Source organism: Nerophis ophidion, linkage group LG21 (genome assembly GCF_033978795.1).
Source record: "Nerophis ophidion isolate RoL-2023_Sa linkage group LG21, RoL_Noph_v1.0, whole genome shotgun sequence".
Classification (NCBI taxonomy): domain Eukaryota; kingdom Metazoa; phylum Chordata; class Actinopteri; order Syngnathiformes; family Syngnathidae; genus Nerophis; species Nerophis ophidion.
In genome coordinates this window covers 19246893-19267827 of record NC_084631.1, presented here as the reverse complement: position 1 = coordinate 19267827, position 20935 = coordinate 19246893, and the positions used below count along the sequence as shown (strand labels likewise).

General features: G+C 37.9%; 2 protein-coding genes across 2 annotated transcripts in view; one reads left to right on the top strand and one right to left on the bottom strand.

The window, feature by feature from the left end:
• Positions 1-7204: 7204 nt before the first annotated feature.
• lypc (ly6 domain containing, pigment cell) lies at positions 7205-17758 on the top strand. Its single transcript, XM_061882097.1, has 3 exons — positions 7205-7381; positions 7686-7805; positions 11643-17758. The coding sequence occupies exons 1-3, from the start codon at positions 7333-7335 to the stop codon at positions 11846-11848; spliced, it is 375 nt and encodes a 124-aa protein (XP_061738081.1). The 5' UTR covers positions 7205-7332; the 3' UTR covers positions 11849-17758.
• The window catches only part of clic1 (chloride intracellular channel 1), a 25543-nt gene continuing 20053 nt past the window's right edge, over positions 15446-20935 (bottom strand). Inside the window, exon 7 of the mRNA XM_061882096.1 lies at positions 15446-20857. Within this exon, the coding sequence (XP_061738080.1) occupies positions 20696-20857 (162 nt within the window). The 3' untranslated portion in view covers positions 15446-20695. The remainder of the gene's footprint in view (positions 20858-20935) is intronic.

Below are 20935 nucleotides of genomic sequence, written 5' to 3'. Positions count from 1 at the left end.
CTGCCTGTATGTCTTTTGTTACTTTAATATCATAGAGTCTATAGCCGCTTTATATTAATCACTCTGTTTAAAGAGATTTCAAAGAAAACATTTAAATAAAGCCTGTGTCAATCGTTCCCCTTTTGCACCCGAGTCCTCATTCTCGCCAAGGTTTAACAACAGGGAGCGGACCGTCACAATCCGACAGTCCGATACCCCATACTCTCAGAGCACTCTCCACAGGGGAATGCCTTCTCCAAGTCCACAAATCTCAATATATGGAGTAATATTTTTGATTCATTTTACTAAAAAAAAAAAAATATCATATGAAAATTATAATCTCAACATCTACATCAGGGGTCACCAGCCTTTTTGAAACCAAGAGCTACTTCTTGGGTACTGATTAATGCGAAGGGCTACCAGTTTGATACAAACTTAAAAAATTGCCAGAAATAGCCAATTTGCTTAATTTACTTTCAATAAATAAATCTATATATATATATATATATATGCAAAAAAATGGGTATTTCTGTCTGTCATTCCGTCGTACATTTTTTTTTCCTTTTACGGAAGGTTTTTTGTAGAGAATAAATGGTAAAAAAAACAGTTAATTGAACAGTTTAAAAGAAGAGAAAACAGAAAAAAAAAGGAAAATTAAATTTTGAAACATAGTTTATCTTCAATTTCGACTCTTTAAAATTAAAAAATCAACCGAAAAAAAGAAGAGAAAAACTAGCTGTTCGAATCTTTTTGAAAAAATTTGAAAAATAATTTATGGAACATCATTAGTAATTTTTCCTGATTAAGATTAATTTTAGAATTTTGATGACATGTTTTGAATAGGTTAAAATCCAATCTACATTTTGTTAGAATATGTAACAAATTGGACCAAGCTATATTTCTAACAAAGACAATTATTTCTTCTAGATTTTCCAGAACAAAATTTTTAAAAGAATTTCAAAAGAAATAAGATTTAAATTTGATTCTTAAGATTTTCTAGATTTGCCAGAATAATTTTTTTGAATTTTAATCATAAATTTGAAGCTTTAAAAATTTCACAAATATTCTTCGTCGAAAAAACAGAAGCTAAAATGAAGAATTAAATTAAAATGTATTTACTCTTTATAATAAATTTTTTTTATTTTCTTGAACATTGATTTAAATTGTCAGGAAAGAAGAGGAGGTATATGTGTTTAAAAAGCCTAAAATCATTTTAAAGGTTGTATTTTTTCTCTAAAATTGTCTTTCTGAAAGTTCTAAGAAGCAAAGTAAAAATATAAATTTAGTTTATTCAAACAAGTGAAGACCAAGTCTTTAAAATATTTTCTTGGATTTTCAAATTCTATTTTAATTTTGTCTCTCTTAGAATTAAAAATGTCGAGCAAAGCGAGACCAGCTTGCTAGTAAATAAATACAATTTAAAAAATAGAGGCAGCTCACTGGTAAGTGCTGCTATTTGAGCTATATTTAGAACAGGCCAGCGGGCGACTCATCTGGTCCTTACGGGCTACCTGGTGCCCGCGGGCACCGCGTTGATGACCCCTGATCTATATCTTATAGAAAAGGAGTTAAAATGTTGAGTTTTTGGAGTATTTCCTAGTAGTAACAGATTCTAAATAGAAACACTGTCCACTTGATTTTACGACATGTTGTGTTTTAAGGATTTTGGTCATGTGTTGCTACACAACCAATTAAGTGGTAAACAGCTTATCCGGTCTGAGCCCCCTGACTGTTGCCATCACAAGACTGGCAGTCAGCAGACTGTCCTGCATGCTCGTCCTCACGTCTCCCATTACACCTTCATCATCATTAGGTTAAACTTCATTAAAATCACATTCCCAACAGAGCGATCGTCATTCCTACACGCAAGCATAAAATAGACTGAACTCAGCGTGGGTATTCTAAACCTCAATAACAAATAATTGATGAAAATATCAAGCATTGCTTTATAACAGGGGTCACCAACGCGGTGCCCGCGGGCACCAGGTAGCCCGTAAGGACAAGATGAGTCGCCCGCTGGCCTGTTCTAAAAATAACTCAAATAGCAGCACTTACCAGTGAGCTGCCTCTATTTTTTAAATTGTATTTATTTACTAGCAAGGTGGTCTCGCTTTGCTCGACATTTTTAATTCTAAGAGAGACAAAACTCAAATAGAATTTGAAAATCCAAGAAAATATTTTAAAGACGTGGTCTTCATTTGAATTCATTTATTTTTTTTACTTAGATTCTTAAAACTTTCAGAAAGACAATTTTAGGGGAAAAATACAACCTTAAAAATGATTTGAGGATTTTTAAACACATATACCTTTTTGCCTTTTACATTCTTTCCTCTTCTTTCCTGACAATTTAAATCAATGTTCAAGTAAATTTATTTTTTTTTATTGTAAAGAATAACAAATACATTCTAATTGAATTCTTAATTTTAGCTTCTGTTTTTACGACAAAGCATATTTGTGAAATATTTCTTCAAACTTACTATGATTACAATTCATAAAAAATATTCTGGCAAATTGAGAAAATCTGTAGAATCAAATTTAAATCTTATTTCAAAGTCTTTTGAATTTCTTTTAAAAAATTTGTTTTGGAAAATCTAAAAAATAATGATTTGTCTTTGTTGGAAATATAGCTTGGTCCAATTTGTCATATATTCTAACAAAGTGCAGATTGGATTTTAACCTATTTAAAAACATCCATCCATCCATTTCCTACCGCTTATTCCCTTACGGGGTCGCGGGGGGGTGCTGGCGCCTATCTCAGCTACAATCGGGCGGAAGGCGGGGTACACCCTGGACAAGTCGCCACCTCATCGCAGGGCCAACACAGATTGACAACATTCACACTCACATTCACACACTGGGGCCAATTTAGTGTTGCCAATCAACCTATCCCCAGGTGCATGTCTTTAGAAGTGGGAGGAAGCCGGAGTACCCGGAGGGAACCCACGCATTCACGGGGAGAACATGCAAACTCCACACAGAAAGATCCCGAGCCTGGGATTGAACCCAGGACTGCAGGACCTTCGTATTGTGAGGCAGACGCACTAACCCCTCTGCAACCGTGAAGCCCTATTTAAAACATGTCATCAAAAATATACATATATTTATTGTGAGAAATAATTAAGATGATCAGTGTTCCCACAAAGATAAATATAATTAATTATTAATAATAACATAGAGTTAAAGGTAAATTGAAGCAGCTTCCATGAAATGCTCAGTCATTCACAAACAAGGATGAGGTGAGGGTCACCACTTTGTGAACAAATGTGTGAGCAAATTGTCCAACAGTTTAAGAACATTTCTCAATGAGCTATTGCAAGGAATTTAGGGATTTCACCATCTACGGTCCGTAATATGGTAAATGGGTTATACTTCTATAGCGCTTTTCTAACTTCAAGGTACTCAAAGCGCTTTGACACTATTTCCACATCCACACACACATTCACATTAGAGATGCGCGGATAGGCAATTATATCATCCGCACTCGCATCACCAAAGTCGTCATCCACCCACCGTCCACCCGAACCAACATTTTACCAGAAACGCAACCGCCCGCCACCCGCCCGCTGAAATACATCAGAGGTTGGCCACCTTTACTACTCACAGAGCTATTTAAACCCGTTTCACGGAGTAATTAAGACAATTGGAGCCGCTAACTTTCTCGCGATTATCCAATTGGCGTTCATCCTGATGACAAGGATATGAGCGTGCTGTGAAGCCATTGCCTTTGACACCTTCAACAACATGTACACACCGATTATTAGTCTGTCAACTTGTGTGCAGCTTACGCAATCACACGTACAAGATTGGAAGGCAAACTGGGTGACACAGAGTACACTGATGGTTGTGATATTAACAACTTTAACACTTACTAATATGCGCCACGCTGTGAAGCCACACCAAACAAGATTGACAAACACATTTTGGGAGAACATCCTCACAGTAACAACATAAACGCAACACAACAAATACCCAGAATCCTTTGTATCTGTGACACTTCCTGAATATATTTTACACCCCTGCGCCTCTAACCCCGCCCACCTTACCGACACACTGGGTGGGGGGGAGGTTTGCTGCTAGCGGGGTGTATAAAATAGTCATGAATTGTCATGGATACAAAGGATTCTGGGTATTTGTTGTGTTGCGTTTATGTTGTGTTACTGGGAGGATGTCCTCCCGAAATGTGTTTGTCAATCTTGTTTGGTGTGTCTTAGTAATATGCGTGGCGCATATTACTAAGAGTGTTAAAGTTGTTTATATCACAACCATTAGTGTACTATGTGTCACCCAGTATGCCTTGCAGTCGTGTGCGTGTTGCCGCGGAAGCCACACACAACATGATGCTGGACTGACAAGCAGATTGTACATGCTGTAGAGGCCGACAAAGTCAATGACTTCATAGCACGCCCTAACACTTATTATCTGGGTGACTGCCGGCAGTCATTCTAGAGAATATTAGCGTCTCCTATTGACTTCTTCGCTTTGTGACACGGGTCTTAAATAGCTCTTTGAATGGCAAAGGATACCGATCTCAGAACCATGTATATAAACTATTTCCGGATGGTTCAACCGCCATCCGCCCGAATCTAATTAAAATCTATTTTTTCGTCATGTCACCCGCCCGACCCGCGGTTTATCTGCGGATGAGACCGCAAACAGCGCATCTCTAATTCACACGCTGATGGTGGGAGCTGCCATGCAAGACCCTAACCACGACCCATCAGGAGCAAGGGTGATGTGTCTTGCTCAAAGACACAACGGACATGACGAGGTTGGTAGTAGGTGGGGATCGAAACAGGAACCCTCAATTTGCTGGCACGGCCACTCTCCCAACCTCGCCACGCCGTCCCCAAAATATCACTGCATATAACGATACGAAATATGAAAACAGTGACAATAAACGCAAATGGAGGAAAACCATGGGATTAAACTATTAAATCACAACTGGACAAATTAAGGCCCGTTAAGATTTTCAATCTGGCCCGCCGGCCATTCCCAAATATATTTTGGGGATCATTAGGCTGGAATGTGTAGCTGCCATTATGATGTGCAGTGATGTTTTCCAATGACCGTAAGTCTTGAACTATACAAAGTTTTTCAATGATTGGAATCTGCACTTTTGCATGATTATACCAGTTACTATGATAATCAAATTAGTTACTATGGTGGTCTAATTAGGCCCTGCGATGAGGTGGCGACTTGTCCAGGGTGTAACCCGCCTTCCGTCCGATTGTAGCTGAGATAGGCACCAGTGCCCCCCCGCGACCCCAACGGGAATAAGCGGTAGAAATGGATGGATGGTAGTCTAATTGGTTACTATGGTAATTAAGTCACAGCAGTTCAGAAGAGGCACCAAGCAGTGTGGGTGGGTAGTGTTTCCACAGAGTGTTTCCACAGTGACCAGCCTGAAACGCGGGTGTCAGGGACAGACGTGGAAGGAGATTTTTACAAAAAAGTTCTAAAGCTTAGTGATATATCACATATATCAGACTGTAGGTGTTTTTTTTACCCTTCACGTTCATATTTTGCTCTGTTTGTTGTATTTTTGTTGCGTTTCGCTTGATTGTAAAATATGTCGATCAAGAGGGTGTGTGACATTCATATGTTGTCAATATTCAGTGTTTTATTGTTCATAGCTAATATTGTAAATCCCACATTCTTTATTTTCATGTACATGCTGGGTGTCTCATTCAGTAAAAAATATTAAAATTCCATTCCGTTTAAGGCGGTCTGTCATAACGTTTTAGCATTCAATCAGTCATTATTGTAAGGTTTTGTATTATCCATCCATTTCCTACCGCTTATTCCCTTTTAGGGGTCGCGGGGGGCGCTGGCGCCTATCTCAGCTACAATCGGGCGGAAGGCTGGGTACACCCTGGACAAGTCGCCACCTCATCGCAAGGCCAACACAGATAGACAGACAACATTCACACACTAGGGCCAATTTAGTGTTGCCAATCAACCTATCCCCAGGTGCATGTCTTTGGAAGTGGGAGGAAGCCGGAGTACCCGGAGGGAACCCACGCATTCACGGGGAGAACATGCAAACTCCACACAGAAAGATCCCGAGCCTGGATTTGAACCCAGGACTGCAGGAACTTCGTATTGTGAGGCAGACGCACTAACCCTTCTGCCACCGTTTGTATTAGTGTTCTTAAAAATCAGATATAACAACCCCCAGACACATTTTTTCTCAAAATTTGGCCTCCCGAGTCCAATAATTGCCCAGGCCTGCTAAAGTGGATTAAAAAAAATCGCATTGTTCTTCTGCAGCCAAAACTAAGATGAAAGTGCAATGGCTCGTTTCCATTTGGATTTTGGTGATGTCAACAACCGCTTATGTTGTCAAGACCGTCCGAGGGGTGTCGACATGAACTATTGACAAGGCGGTACTTTTCTTTTTTTTTGATAACAAGAAGAACCAGGACTTGATGAGTTGGTCAACATAGACAGGTTGTCGACATAAGCAAGTCCCACGCTTCAAACCATTTTTAGTGCATATGCTTCCTCTTTCCACTATCAGTCATCAGTCTTTTCCTCACACTTCAGGGCGTTTTTTTTAATTTATTTTTAAACCATAATCCGCCCAAAATGGAGGACATCCAACTAGGGTTGTACGGTATTATGACCAATGTATGCTTGGTATCAGATCGATACCTAAACTTGTGGTGTCATCCAACACTAATGTGAATGATCAAACAACGGAAGAATAAGTGATTACATTTTAACAGAAGTGTAGATAGAACATGTTGAAACAGAAAATAAGCAGATATTAACAGTAAATGAACAAGTTGATAACCAATTTTTACAGCTTGTCCCTCATAATTTTGATGATTAATAGACTGGAAAATTACAATATGTTACTGCATACGTCAGCAGACTAATTAGGAGCCTTTGTTTGCTTTTTTACTACTAAAAGACAAGTTGTCTTATATGTTAACTATTTTATTTAAGGACAAACTTCCAATAAAAATCAAATGTTTAATGTACCGTAAAATTGTTTGTTAAAATAAAGCCAATAATGCCATTTTTTGTGGTCCCCTTTATTTAGAAAAGTACTGATCAGTACTTTTATAACTTACAGTTAAGTTTTGAAACATCTTTTGGTGCTCGTACCAAAATATTGGAATCGAGACCACCCTACATCCGTCATAGAAACGCGGTTCATTATGCATGCTGCTTGTTTGACGCAATGCTAGTTTCTGCCAGCTGCCGTTCACAGTGGATGAAGAGGAAAAGGGGGGTGGGTGTGGACTTGGGATTCCATTGAATTGAAGATAATTTGGGAGCAGCTGCAGAAATTGGAAGCAAGAGTGCAAGGATCCAGGAAGCGATAGGAGTTGGACTGGAAGCATCATGTCTGCCTCACAGCTGTTTTTTCTCCTGTGTTGTCTTCCCTTGGCAAGTATGTGGAAAAGTGATATTCTATTTGCTTTAACTCTGCCAATGTACTCTGCATTTACTAATGCACTTTTGCTGGACTTTTCTAATGTCAGGATGCAGTAAATGTGATGTACTTTAATGTGGAACAACTGGTTTCTATGTGTGCTTTATGCTTGAGGATTTGCAGAGTTGTGTTGTGACAAACCAGGCTTTTGTAGATACATTGTGATAGATGTGTTATGTATACTGGGAATCGCATGCTGTCAAGACTCGGATGAAGAGTTCAAATAATACAATTTGCATGCTTTTCTTTGGCGTGTTTCCAGATTGCCTGCTGTGTTATACCTGTCTATTCCCCGCCGTTTCTCCTCTGGACTGCCTGAAGTTTCCACAGGAGTGTCCGGCCGGACAGCGCTGCCTATCGAGTGTCGCCACGGGCAGGCGAGGTGAGATCTCCGGGCCTTGTGTTTGCGGGAGTCAACCAGTATGTGCGTGGGAGGATCTGAGGCACTATTGTAACACAACTGCAACACAAAAAGCTTCATTGTGCACACAAAAGGCTGAACGGATCGGACAGCATCGGCTTCATTTTGTTTCGTCTAAAGCAGTGGTTCCCAAGTACCACCTCGGAAAACACTGCAAGTACCACCGTGATGACCGACATTAAAATACAGTAACGTAGTAGGCCTTAGTATTTATACAAAACAAAACAGCGGTTTTATTTAACAAGTATATTATGTTTTTGGGGCACAGTTTGAACAGTAACACTGTGTTTAAATAATTTAATGAAGCGATTTTTTGCCGCACCACTAGATGAAAGCCCATGTACCACAGTTTGAGACTCACTGGTCCTAAACCTTAAACCAGGGGTCGGTAACCCAAAATGTTGAAAGAGCCATATTGGACCAAAAATACAAAAAATAGGCTTCTAAAAGAGATATAATGAAGTCAACACATGATATACAGTGGTGGTCAAAAGTTCACATACACTTGTAAAGAAAATAATGTCATAGCTTTCTTGAGTTTCCAATCATTTCTGCAACTCTTTTTTTTGTGATAGAGTGATTGGAGCAAGTATTTGTTGGTCACAAAAAACCTTAATGAAGTTTGGTTATTTTATGAATTTATTATGGGTCTACTGAAAATGTTGGGTCAAAAGTATACATACAGCAATGTTAATATTTGGTTACATGTCCCTTGGCAAGTTTCACTGCAATATGGCGCTTTTGGTAGCCATCCACAAGCTTCTGGCTGAATTTTTGACCACTCCTCTTGGCAAAATTGGTGCCGTTCAGCTAAATGTGTTGGTTTTCTGACATGCACTTGTTTCTTCAGCATTGTCCACACGTTTTAGGGCTTTGGGAGGGGCATTCTAAAACATTCACTCTAGCCTGATTTAGTCATTCCTCAACCACTTTTGACATGTGTTTGGGGTCATTGTACTGTTGGAATACCCAACTGGGGCCAAGACCCAACCTCCGGGCTGATGATTTTAGGTTGTCCTGAAGAATTTGGAGGTAATCCCCCTTTTTCATTGTCCTGTTTACTCTATGTAAAGCACCAGTTCCATTGGCAGCAAAACAGGCCCAGAGCATAATACTACCACCACCATGCTTGACGGCAGGGATGGTGTTCCTGGGATTAAAGGCCTCACCTTTTCTCCTCCAAACATATTCTGGGTATTGTGGCCAAACAGCTCCATTTTTGTTTCATCCGACATGGACAAAGACAAGACCTTCTGGAGGAAAGTTCTGTGGTCAGATACGTATCTTTGGTTCTTTTTCTATTTTGACAGACAAAAAGACATGTACTGCATGCAATTATCTTTCTTTTTAAACCTTATCTACATAATAATGCAACAGATATATTATCATACATTCGAAAAAATTTTGGGGTAAAAACTTAGCCTTATGATTTCAAAGCAAGTCATCCATCAAATTGTACACTGTAAAAATGGCAATATATATTTTTTAAAAACAGCACGGTCTCCAGAGTCATACTGTGAGAAAAAAACTGTGTTTACAGTAATACAATGTGAAAACAGCAAACATATTTTTTAATGCAAAAAACAAAACAAAACACTGGCAGTTCAATCACCAGAATTTTACAGTAAAATAGTGTGATCATTTTACTGTAAATTTTAGGGTAAAATTCTGCCATTTTTTGGAGGGCAAAATCCACAGATTTTTTTTTCTTACAGTGTATATAAAATATACATTTACTAATCAAATGCATAAGTAATTGTGTTACAATATGATGTGGCTAATCCTTATACATGTATGTTTCTCTTATTAATGTTACAAGCGGCCGGCCATCTGAGGGCAGCCAAAACTGCAACATGGCCTTCATTGAAAACGAGTTTGACACACCCGTCTTATACAATTTCAGTAGAACCTCTGAAGTCCGACAACCCAAAGACCGGAATTTAAAGACCATCATGCGTCGTGACGCAACAGGCATACTTCCTTAAATTAGTCGTGTGCACTTATTGCTGACTTAGGCCAATTTCGTATTACCTATGTGTCCGTGTTTGACCTCCTGGGAGCTGTCTACTGTTGACATTTTCCGTCTTTTTTCACCCATAAGAATGTGTCATTTGGGCAAAATCAAGCATAATTGTCCGAAACCCAAATCCAGTGAAGTTGGCACGTTGTGTAAATGGTAAATAAAAACAGAAAATAATGATTTGCAAATCATTTTTAACTTATATTCAATTGAATAGACTGCAATGACAAGATACTTAACGTTCGAACTGGAGAACTTTGTTATTTTTTGCAAATATTAGCACCTTTGGAATTTGATGCTTGCAACATGATTCATAAAAGCTGGCACAAGTGGCAAAAAAGACAGAGAAAGTTGAGGAATGCTCATCAAACACTCTTTTGGAACATCCCACAGGTGAACAGGCTAATTGGGAACAAAATTAGGTATAAAAGCAGCTTCCATGAAATTCTCAGTCATTCACAAACAAGGATGGGGCTAGGGTCACCACTTTGTGAACAAATGAGTGAGCAAAATGTTGAACAGTTTAAGAACAACATTTCTCAATGAGCTATTGCAAGGAATTTATGGATTTCACCATCTACGGTCTGAAATATCATCAAAAGATTAAGAGAATATGGAGAAATCACTGCACGTAAGCAGCAAGGCTGAAAACCAACATTGAATGCCCATCAGCGACATCAGTGTGTAAAAGTTATCACCACATGGGCTCAGGAACATTTCAGAAAACCACTGTCATTAACTACAGTTTGTCACTATCTTTAAGTGCAAGTTAAAACTTGACTAAGCAAAGCCAAAGTCATTCATCAACAACACCCAGAAACGGCATCTAAGACGGACTCCAAAGTGTAAAAGTTTTCTGTCGTCTGAAGAGTCCACATATCTAATTGTTTTTGGAAGCTGTGGACATTGTGTCCCCTTGGAACAAAGAGGAAAAGTACCATCCGTGATGGTATGGTGGTGTATTAGTGCCCAAGGCATGGGTAACTTCCACATCTGTGAAGGCACCATTAATGCTGAAAGGTACATACAGGTTTTGGAGCAACATATGTTGCCATTCAAGCCACGTTATCATGGACGCCCCTGCTTATTTCAGCAAGAAAATGCCAAGCCACATGTTACAACAGCCTGGCTTCATAGTAAAAGAGTGTGGGTACTAGACTGGCCTGCCTGCAGTCCAGACCTGTCTCTCATTGAAAATGTGTGGCGCAATATGAAGCCTAAAATACCACAAGGGAGACCACGGACTGTTGAACAACTTACGCTGTACATCAAGCAAGAATGGGAAATAATTCCACCTGAAAAGTTTCAAAAATAGTCTCCTCATTTCCCAAACGTTTACTGAGTGTTGTTAAAAGGAAAGGCCATGTAACACAGTGGTAAAAAATGCCCCTGTGCCAACTTTTTTGCAATGTGTTGCTGCCATTAAATTCTAAGTTAATGTTTATTTAAAAAAAAAAAGTAGTTTCTCAGTTTGAACATTAAATATCTTGTCTTTGCAGTTTATTCAATTGAATATAATTTTCAAAGGATTTGCAAATCATTGTATTCTCTTTTTATTTACCATTTACACAACGTGCTAACTTCACTGGTTTGGGGTTTTGTATTCGCAGGGAATTTTCAAAAGTCATCCATAATCTAATGAAACACCAGCAAGACAAGGGTGGTTGTACTGCTATCAGCTTCATCAGGCTGATTGAAAGCCATTCTCATCATTCGGTCTAAAAACAGCTCTCATCCGTCACTGCTCGGTAAAGACTTTCATCGCTCTGCTTCCGTAGGCGCCCTTCAAGTGACCATGTACGAGAAGAGCTGCGCCGTTCCCTCCCAGTGCGGTCTGAGCGGACAGAAATACGCCAGCGGCCTCTATTTCAACTACACCAACGTTTGCTGCAACACGGACCTGTGCAACGGGGCAGCCGGGGCCCTCTGGCGGGGCGGAGCCGCACTCTGCCTGCTGCCTGCACTCGCCCTCCTGCTGGCCTGAGACGACACCCGCGGCCACGGAGAACGTTGTCACCCAGGGATGAAAATGACTGTAACAATATGAATGCAGGCAACCCACACAATGACCTAAACCTTAGCAATGTAGCTCTCCAGATCGAGCATATTAATTTAACATTTTCGACAACAACTGACAAAGTCATCGTCACATTGTCACATTTCTCCCGTCCAAAGGCAAAACCTAGTAACTCACTTCTAGCTGATTTTGAGAAAACAAAGTAAAACCAATCTATCTTGATGCTGTCTTACAAAGTCATCAAACGTATAGATGTTTTCTTGAGCTTTCATTTTTTTTGCCGATTGAGCCAAGGATTGAATCTGCTCTCATGAACGTGTGCCCTTTCTCCAGATATTTTATCACAGTCTCGAGTGGGCCCCATTCTGCGTTTGCACATTGGGCAAGAGCCGTGTACAGCGTCCAGTTTTTATTTTGACCTCCACAGTTATCTGCCCAAAAGAGTATGCAAGGGGAAGAATCAAGAACAATACATTTAATGAAGGTGCTTGCACCGTCCTGGGCCAATCTTCCAAATATCCCCTTGTGCCATAATATCACAATCAGGTTGACTGTCGGCCCCCATTCGTGCAAATGTCTCATTAAAGACAATAAGGCGACTGACAAAGAAGCTCCGATTGGTCCCTTGAGATACTAGGTTTTTCTGTTTTATCTACGCGGTTAAGTGGTAGTTGCTAGGTCCTGCCATGCGCGTAACAGCTTACTTACGGAACAAATTACAATATTGCATACACTAATGTAAAGCATATCACCTAGGAACTCCAAAATTATTGTCAGCTCAGTTTTGACCAAAATTGAGTTACTGGGTTTTGCCTTTGGACAGGAGACTTGATGGAGGCCAATGGTTCTTTAGGGTTTTATCATGATTATAATTATTTGGTTTGTTACAAACTTATTTTAGTTAATATTTGCACAGCTAATAAAGGTTTCATGACGGCAAGACTGTGTCTATTCGTGCATTTGAAATTAATCTCTATGGGCCTGCGCTGACACTGAGCATCTAAACGTTTACTTGAGCCAATCAATCAATCAAAGTTTATTTATAAAGCCCTTAATCACAAGTGTCTCAAAGGGCTGCACAAGCCAACGATTAAATATATTATGTCGCTTTACTGCGGTCTTCTTGACTGTAGATCAGAGGTCCCCAAACTTTTTGGAGCTGCGGACCAGTCAACGCTTGAAAATTTGTCCGACGGACCGGGGGTTATTTATCTGTTTTTTTCATAAAGAAATACAATCATGTGTGCTTACGGACTGTATCCCTGCAGACTGTATTGATTTATATTGATATATAGTATATATATTGTGTTTTTTATGTTGATTTAATGATTTAAAAAAAAAATATATATATATATTTGTTGTGCGGACTGGTACCAGGCCGCGGCCCGGTGGTTGGGGACCACTGGTGTAGATTAATTCAGGTTGATCTGATTATGGGCCCGCACTTACTCCAAGCAGTTATGCTTTGGTCTAATCACTTCTATACTGCAATTTCTCCGACTTTGTATATTATTTCTAGTATTGAGTCTTGCGATTACACTGAGCATTCATGATCTGGCCCATTTACTTTCATTCTGCTGTTGTACTGCAATTTCTCTGACATTGTGGATTTTTTCGACTAAATAGTTTGAGTTGTTTTGATTAAGGGCCTAAATTGCATTGTGCATTCATGCTTTGGCTCATTATCTTGTTCGATCACTGCTACTCTGTTGATTTACGGCAATTTCCCTGATTTTGTAGATTATTTCTAGTATTATTTTGAGTCATCCTGATTACGGGCCTGTGCATAACCTGAGTTTCCACGCCGGCCAGTTTCTCATCACTTCTATTCTGCTGTTTTACTGCAACTTCTTTGACTCTATGGATTATGTCTCGTATTGTTTTTGGTTCTTATAAATATGGGCCTGCACTTACACCAAGCATTTATGCTTCGGTCGTATCTTGTCCCATTAATTCTATTTTGTTGTTTTACTGCAATTTATGCGACTCTAGGGATTATGTCTCGTATTATTTTTGGTTGTTATAGATATGGGCAGGTGGCAACTTGTCCAGGGTGTACACCAACCTTCCGCCCGATTGTAGCTGAGATAGGCACCAGCGCCCCCCGCGACCCCAAAGGGAATAAGCGGTAGAAAATGGATGGATGGATCGATAAATATGGGCCTGCACTTACACCAAGCATTTCTGCTTTGGTCCTATCTGGTCCCATCACTTCTATTTTGTTGCTTTGTGGAAATTTCACTCTTTGTAGATTAATTATAATATTCTAAATCACCCTGATTATGGGCCTAAGCTTTCACTAACCATTCATGATCTTGCTTATTACTTTAATCCTGCTGTTTTATTGCAACATCTCTGACTTTGTGTTTTATTTCCAGGAATTGTTTTAGTTGTTTTGATTAAGGTTCTGCATTGGTATTGTGCATTCATGCTTTGGCTCATTACCTTGTCGCATTACTTCCCCTCTGATGTTATATAGCAATTTCTGTAAATTTGTAGATCATTTTCTTTTTTTCTGATTGTGGGCCTGCTGTTTTAGTTAACATTCATACTTTGTCCCATTCACACGCTGAATACCTTTTATTTTGTGGTTTTATTGCAATTTTTCCGACTTTGTAGATTTAGTACTTATTATTTTGATCCGTCATGATTGTGGACCTGCCCGTTTGCCTTTCCAAATACAGTTGTGATCAAAATTATTCAACCCCCACACAATTTTGGTGTTTTAGCAAGTTGGACATTTATTCCGTATTTTGTTTATAGTCATATCAAATAAAGATGCATTAAATAGACGAATGCAACATGAGTTACAACATTATATTTTGTAACATACCAAACAGTGTTATTTCTCTTAATATCTAATTGACAAAATTATTCAACCCCTTGAAGATCATAACTCTTAAGAACAGAATTTGAATTAGGTCTTTTCAATCGGGTGTTGAAAACACCTGTAGATGTGATTAGAACCATAACGAGCAACAGACTGACGCTCAGCTTCTTGTAGATTGTCAATGGTGTATTTGCAACATGGTGAAGTCCAGGGAGTGGTCAAAGAAGTCAAGAGAGGAGGTAATTTCGCTTCATAAGAAAGGATATGGATATAAGAAAATAGCAAAGACATTACACATTCCAAGAGACACAGTTGGGAGTATAATTCGCAAGTTTAAAGCTAAAGGCACAGTGGAAACACTACCTGGGCGTGGTAGAAAGAGGATGCTGTGTGCAACTACTGTCCGGTATTTGAAGCGTACAGTGGTGAAAAACCCCCGGGTAACAGCTGAGGAACTACAACAGGACATTGCAGAGGGGGGAACGCAGGTTTCGTCCCAGACAATAAGGCGCGCACTACGAGATGAAGGCCTCCATGCCAGAACTCCCAGGCGCACCCCACTTCTGATTAGTTTTTATTAGTTAACCCTGTAGCTATTGTTTTTATAGTATTGTTGTGAATTATTCTTATTATGGGCCTGAGTTTACACTGAGAATAGGTCGGTTGACCCATTACTTCCATTCTGCTGTTTTAAACCAATTTCTCTGATTTTAAAAAAGACAACTACACGGCACTTATTTCTTAAGACACTTTATTTTGAAGGAATGCACCAATGAAATGTGGATTTTCAAAGTACAAAATTAAAAATGGAAACAATTTTTCCGCAGTTGGATTGATTGTCAATGTGATTTAGGTTTAGTGTCCACCCTTCCGTGGACGCATAAGTGCGACAACTGTTACATAGCTACACGTTAACGAGCACAAAACATGGTAAATAAGGCTGAACTAGTCAAAGCGTAACAGGGTGAAAAGAACATGGCATTTACATACACAGGTGAAGAAAAAAGGCGAAAAACAAAAAAAAAGTAGCATTTAAATGTGAGTTGGATGATCCCTGAAATTGTATTAGATTCTAAGAACACTAAAATATTTAGTTACCATCGCTTTAATTGACTCATTGAGGAAACAGTTCAGTCAGGTAAAAATACATTTTCTGTTACAACAAAGACTCCCCGATTAAAACTCTGTAGCAAAATGTCTAAAAAGACCGTTTCTCCCTCTTAAATTGCACTTAGGTGCTTTAAACCTGAAGCTTATACTGAGTTCAGCACAAAGACATACACTACACACTAAAAGTTTGGGGTATTTGGCTTTTGGGTTTAATTCCAGAATGAACCGAAAATGCACTGTAACTTTTGACGGGTTGGCCTACTTGAACCTTTTCTGAACTTTTAAATATACATTTCAATTAGAAATGTTTCACTACAAAACAACTCCAAAAGCTTGCAGCCCAGCCTTCATGACTACCATAAGACAGAGCTTATTTGCGCTGGTGGTTACCACAAGCTGAGCTGGACATTTTGATGTTTTTTTATTTTTGCCTTTTTATTATTTCTGTGAATATCCCTTATTTTGTTTCTTTTTTTTGTTTGTTGTCAACATTTGATTGTATGATTCGTTTAGTTGTGTTTTTTTGGCAACTCACGATTCAATTTGATCCAATTTCGATTCTTGTGGTGACAATTCGATTCAGAATCCATCTCCAAATCAACAAAAATGTACTATTTGGCATAATATTTATAATGAAACCTTTTCAAAAACAGGTTACAAAACCTCCTTTTGAGGGCTGATGTGTGACGTATACACACAGCGAGTAAGCAAAGAGTTAAAAGTAGATGAGCAAAAAAGAAGTGAAAAGATTAATTGATTTTGAATCAGGGAAAAAAAAGAGTTGTGATTCGGATGTTTTTGAGCACCCCGACTATTTATAGCCTTGACTGTACTTACTGTGATTTTAATTCTATTTTTGTTTACCTTTCTGTTCTTAATTTGTAGAACACTCTCGGGCTGTTCTTAGAAATTGTGCTATACAAATAAATAAACCTTGACCTTGCATTTTTTTTGTAACACTTCACCTTCTCAGGTAAATACGTAAAACCAGGGGTGTCTAAAGGGGCCATTTGGGAGCTGCAGCTTGGTTTTATTGGCCTTTGATACACTGAAGAAATGAAATGAATACCAATTTGACCCCAAAAAATTAATAAAAGGAATAATGTAATGAGAAGATAGCTAAACTGTATGTGCAACTCTTTTTTAGCATTAAAAACATATATGCGCATGCGGTGTGGCCAAATATGCATTGGATAATGACGTCCTTTCAACACACACAGAAACAAAACCCAGCATTTTGCTTTTCCAGTGTCTGCTGAGATTAATTCTGGCCCTAAATTTAAAATTGCTCACCTGTAAAAGGTTATGTTGAATTTAAGGTTCATCCTGAAGTTTTACCCGAAAGCAGACTATCCCTAATTGCGTAGTGTATACATTTTAAATCTATCTTCCATTTGCCTTCAACAATGAATTAGCATCGAGCCTTAAGGTTGCTAAAAAGCTGCCACTACAGATAAAATAAGGCATTTTATCACGGTTCAGTTCAAGTATTAGCCTTCTCACACCAACATTATAATGTTATTATGTGTTTGAGATGTACAGTAACGTTAAGTCCCTTCATGAATACTGTGGGGATTGCAGGCTCAATTCCTATAACAATTCCCAACATCCTTATTATCAAGATCAACAAACACAGCACATACTCAGATTAAATATAAGGCTTTGATCTAATTGTTACTTAGTAGACGTTCTACAGGCTAATATGCAAATTTCATATGCTAATCTCACTAAGCTAAACTATAATCATATTTCGGCATTTTAGGGTTACACTGAAAAGAAATACAAATGATATACTTGCTACTAGATTAAAGTCGTTTTTGAATCAAGTCTTAACTCCAGGAAATGAAGTTGCAATGCACACAAGATAAATCGTAACGATATAAAAAGTTGTACTAATTCAAGAACAAGGTGGTAATTTTTAGCAAAAATAAAGTTGATGGCTATGCAAAAAACATGACATTTAGAAAGAAAAGTGTTGAACAAAGTTTTCCCGTCCAAAAGCAAAACCCAGTAACTCAATTTTGGTAAAAACATAGCTGATAATAATTTTGGAATTACTAGGTGATATGCTTTACATTAGTGTATGCAATATTGTAATTTGTTCCGTATGTAAGCAGTTTACTTACGGAACAAATTACAATATCCGTGAGTAACCAGCTTACTTACGGAACAAATTACAATATCGCATACACAAATGTAAAGCATATCACCTAATAACTCCAAAATTATTATCAGGTCAGTTTTAACCAAAATTGAGTTACTGGGTTTTGCCTTTGGACAGGAGAGTTGAACTACAAGAATAAAGATGTAACAATGCTACAACATAGGCAAAAAAAGGATTTTACAGGAGTAAAGTTGGTATTTTACGAGAATACAGTTAAAGCTAATCACTATGATTAGGGGGGAAAATTCAATAATACTATTAGGAAAACAGTTTGCATTTTAAAAGATTTAAGTCATAATGACTAATAATTTTAGTGAGAACAAAGTTGCACAATTGTGAGGAAATGTAACATTGCAAAATGTAACTTAAAGGCAAATTAGGACTTATTATGAAAAAAAGTTAAAATCCTACAACACTATATGTATTATTATTTTATGAGAGGGAAAAATTGCAGGTTTATGAGAACAAATTAAAATTGCATGACAATAACATGGTCAAACTATAGTCAAAAATATCCAAAATTAGTTTATGGCAAGTGTTAACTTTATTTAAAAAAATGTTTTTAAGACAAATCTGCTATGTCAATGTTTTTTAAACAAAATATATGAAAACGTAATGATTACTATACAATATGGCAAGTCTCTAACAGACAATAATTAAATGAACATTTTATTATTTTAATATATCTAATGTATTTTTTTCTAAAAAAAAAATTAAAAAATGTGCAAGAAAACACAGATTACATACATGTAACAACATGCTATTTTTCTAATAATATTACTTAAATCTTATAAAAGTGCAAAACTTTCCATGTGATTTTTCCCCCCCAGTCTGGGACAATACTCCATAATACATTTTATGCGCAACATTTTTCGGTTTAGGCTTTTTGCAGCAGCAGATTACACCAAATAGTCATTCACAGCTGCTCTGCATGATCGTAAAAAGGGGAAGCTTGAAACTATTGATATAGTTTCCTGTCTCAACCTCCTCAAAATGAGCCCAACTCTACACCCCCTTTCCGCCCTATTGTGTGCTGCGACGACTAAAAAGCTTTGCATGTACGTCAATGCAATTTCTAAACTGTAAAAAAAAGGCCTTGCAGCGCCACGTAGACATTAACAAATTCACACCAAGTGAACATTTTGGTAAATACTGCTACTACCCAATAAAATAGATTTAGAAGTATAAACATGTGATCTGACGGGCAGTTTCTTTATCATCTTTATCATTACTAATTGGACAGTGTGTACATAGCTATGACCAAACAACCAAACAAGGAGTATAGGGCAGGGGTGTCCAGAGTGCGGCGTGTAGGGCCATTTGCGGCCCACAGCTAATTTTTTAATGACCCACGGCACATTCTAAAAATACTGTTAAAAAAAAACAACACAAAAAGTGGAATAAAATAGCAAACAGGTAATATGTCACAAGAAAAAGTTACAATGTTGACTGATAGTTGTTTTTTTTAAACTGTCGGTTTTAAAAAACAATGTTGTTATGAATTGTTGACCTATTAAAGGATAATTACTTTACATCACAAATTCCACTTAAAAATATTTTGGGAAGATGTTTCACATTTTGTGTGTTTGCCATAGGAATAAAGTTTTGTTCGACGAAAACTGCATATATATTAAAAACCATGAAAAAAATGTTTATCTTTACAGATTAAACGTTGAAAGTAAAAACAATATAAACGGTACGTCTTGTTATTCACATTTTTATGAGTGGGGACCTTTTGGACCCCCAAGAATTTCACTTTTATTTCTTTTTTAAACAGTCATTACTTTAAAAAAAACCTAAATGAATGTGGTTATGAATTACGGACCCATTAAGGCTCCCATTACATTACATCAGATAACCAACTTTGAAAATCTTTTTAGGGAAAATATTGCATATTTGGTGTTTTTGCCATGAAAAATAGGGTTTTGACCAAGAAGGGTATGAAACAGAAAAAAAACTATATCAATGGAGAGACATTGAAGTTTATCAAGATTTCAGGGTTGAATAAATAATTACAAAAAAAAAAAAAAGACTTATATCTAACATGTTTTATAACTGAGAACCCTGCGAGTACCTAAGGTCGAACTTAAGTAAAGGGGCCCTCTAAAGTTGGAAAAAAAAATCAAAATCTAGATATTTTATTTTTTTGAAAACAAAAAATATCAAAATGGTCTTAGCAAGCTTGAATTTTTTTCACTGTGCGGCTGTTCAATGGAAAAGCTTTGGACATCCCTGGTATAGGGTTCTCAATGCATGTACTATAGGGGAAATAATTATTTGATCCTGTACAAGCCAGCAACATTTATGCCCAGAGGGACAAGCACAGGACTGGAATGAAATCTTGTGGAGAAAGAGAGCAATGTTGGCACAATTTTTTAAAAAATGGAACAACTATAAGCAAGAGCGCCAACGTGAATATTTGTGCGAATAAGTGCGAAAAATTACATAAAGTATTGTAAGAGCATGAAGAATTGAAATTACAAGAAATAAATAACTTTCTCAAGCTAACCCCTAATGGGTTGATCCACGATTGCCTTAGTACTTTTACTGTATGTGCTTTTTGGCTATACCTAACACTAAGAAAAAACAACCACTTGTAAGCTTAGTTTGACATGGCAAAGCAATTGTAATAACTTGGATTATATAAATTTGTTGTTTTACTAGTTTTGTACACTTGTACACAGCTCTGCTATATGGTGCTTTCCGACTCCTACTTGAGAGCTTTGGCGACAGAAGAATAAGCGATGTGGATCTCGTCATCGATCGGACATGTGGATGCAAACTCGTCCCGGGCGTACGCTGCGTTCAGGTACCTCCACAGGTTGGTCAGAGACTGAGGGATGCTGAAGTTTCGGTACTTTAAACACACCACCTGAAAAGGACAAGATGCCATTTATACTCTTTATAAAGTGGCAGAAAACACAGGGTTGAGTGAGGTGGTAGGGGCTTA